The sequence below is a fragment of the Alosa pseudoharengus genome, unplaced genomic scaffold (genome assembly GCF_046254945.1).
Source record: "Alosa pseudoharengus isolate Yale_2024_CS ecotype anadromous, Long Island Sound unplaced genomic scaffold, YU_APseudo_1.1 YU_APseudo_1.1_scf_21, whole genome shotgun sequence".
Lineage (NCBI taxonomy): Eukaryota > Metazoa > Chordata > Actinopteri > Clupeiformes > Clupeidae > Alosa > Alosa pseudoharengus.
The window spans coordinates 4532905-4535404 of NW_027468674.1; the positions used below are offsets into that span (position 1 = coordinate 4532905).

At 41.6% G+C, this 2500-nt stretch overlaps 1 protein-coding gene across 1 annotated transcript in view; it reads left to right on the forward strand.

Moving 5' to 3' along the window:
* Window positions 1–2500, forward strand: part of caskin2 (CASK interacting protein 2) — a 19722-nt gene that overhangs the window by 11341 nt on the left and 5881 nt on the right. The window contains exon 8 of the mRNA XM_076299103.1: window positions 2429–2500. This exon is cut by the window's right edge and continues 1752 nt beyond it. Coding sequence (XP_076155218.1) covers window positions 2429–2500 — 72 coding nt within the window. The remainder of the gene's footprint in view (window positions 1–2428) is intronic.

The window sequence follows — 2500 nt, forward strand, 5'->3', positions numbered from 1 at the left end:
ACACACACTGATACACACACACACACACACTGATATACACACACACACTAGGGCTGGAACGGTACATGTATTGGTATTGAACCGAAATGGTACGAGCGTCACTGTTCGGTGCATGAATTTACACGGAGAATACACGGTATACAAATAATTATACAACAATTGGGTTCTATGGAACTATTTATTTGTTTCTGATTGGCCGAGAGACGTTCCATGAGTTGGAATATCCCTGGACATTTCAACTCAGACTCAGCACAGCTAATAATAAATCACACCGCTATACAATGCGAAGATTTGACACCCAGCTCTCCATTATTTCAAGCAATGGGTTACTCCTTAGCAAACCATAACGAAACAGTGCTTCACCACATCTGTGGATTAAGCCACACAGTCAACTCAATGTAAGTAAGATAAACGAGGATGCTAATTGTTCTCAGCATTGCCAGCATTGTGTATAATATGATTGTCACTTGGAGACTTGTAGATAACTAACGTTAGCATAATTAGCTAACCGCTGCTAACGTGCTAGCATCGTCACGTCAGGCTGTGCACAGTAGTGTAACATTTATTCACTATACATTAATAAAGTTGAGTGGTTCTGCAATGTAGACTATGTTTCCGTTTTTTTGCAGTACCATGTCCCTTACATGACATGGCCCAGTGTCCTTGTAACATGCATACAGCAAACCTAGATATGAATGTGATTTCAGCCCGACTTTCAACATTTCTTTCAAGAAGACATTTAAACCACAAAGACCCGTAACGAGGGATCTGGAATGTTGGTTACCTAGCAACCAAGACGCTGTCTATTGAAAAGGGAACTATTTTTTTAATGCGTAATAACGATGTCGAAATTAACATTTTTAAACAATAATGGGGTGTTTTCAGATTATTTAGTTTGTGGTAGAATTGTTGTATAAAAGCAATATAGCACTTGTGATCGTGGGATTGGTCATGGATATTCCCACGGCTGTTGTTGCCTGCGCCACTCGGCCTCCGACACCCGTGGGAATATCCATGACCAATCCCACTCTCACTCGTGCTATATTGCTTAAATAAATCTCACGCGCGAATTAATGAATGCAATGCAGAACTACTGTTAGATATACGAGTTCCTTAGTTCGCAAGTTTGGGAAAACTTCGGTTTCCCGATCAGTTACAGTAGTACAGGCGAGGTAGTGGTGGATAAGACTGTGTCGGCGTTGTTCAGTAGTGAGTATGTAAGTGGAAATACGTTGAACATCCTAACGCATATATGACGGCATCACCCAGATGGTCTACCAATCACTGGAACGAGACAAAAAACGTCTCCCTGCATTTCTTACCAGCCTTTAGATACACATCCAAATAGGGCCAAAACGCTTAAAATGATGTTGTAATGATGGAAAGTGGTGTAAACCATGTGGTGATCACCTTTATGTTAGGGCAACTTGTGCTCTCACATGAAGAGCTGGCAGTAACTGTTAAGTGTGGTGATTACCTTTATGTTAGGGCAACTTGTGTTGTGCTCTCACATGAAGAGCTGGCAGTAAGTGTTAAGTGTCAACGCTAACCAGGCTAATAAACAAACCATGCTACGATGAGTAACTTCGAAGGGTAAAGTCACGTGACTTCTAGTTGTAGTCCGTTTATGAAACGAAAGGATCAATTTCGTTTTTTAAAAAAAGAAAGCAGAATAGTGTGAAATTTTCACAGTTAGTAGATTATTATACACACTGAAAAATATTGAGGCAAATTGTAGACCAAACACGGATGTTAAAGGTCTCGCCTAGTGGATTTTTAAAAATCATTATTCTATGTCATTTGCACTTTCATAAATAAGAGATGCTGTAAGTCTATTTTCAGTTTTATAGAGGATTGCCTTATTTTGTTTACAAGTTACAGATAGAGTCTGTAGATGATGTGGGGTACTTGTTTACTGTTTACATTTTACTTTGCACACGTCAGGCTGTTGCAGCTAGCTCAGGGGAGAGATTGTATCACTAGGTAGTAGACCCTACATCCTGAGACATTCACAATAAAAAAAAACAAATGTATTTTCTTCTGCATTTTTTTTGCTTTTCCCTCCGTTGTACCGAACTCGTACCGAACCGTGATGTCTGAATCGAGGTATGAACCGTGACTTCTGTGTACCGTTCCACCCCAACACACACATACAGTAGATACACACACACAGATACACACACACACACACACAGATACACACACACTCACACACACACACACACACACTCACACACACTCACACACACACACACACACATACAGTAGATACACACACACACACACACACACACACACACACACACACACACATACAGTAGATACACACACACACACACACACACACACACACACACACACATACAGTAGATACACACACACACACACACCCCCAGAGAGCTGATGTTGTTGCTGTGCTGTCCCCCAGGGCACCAGAAGAAGCTGATGCTGGCGGTGAAGAAGCTGTGTGACGTGCACCGGGCGCAGGAGCAGTCCGAGG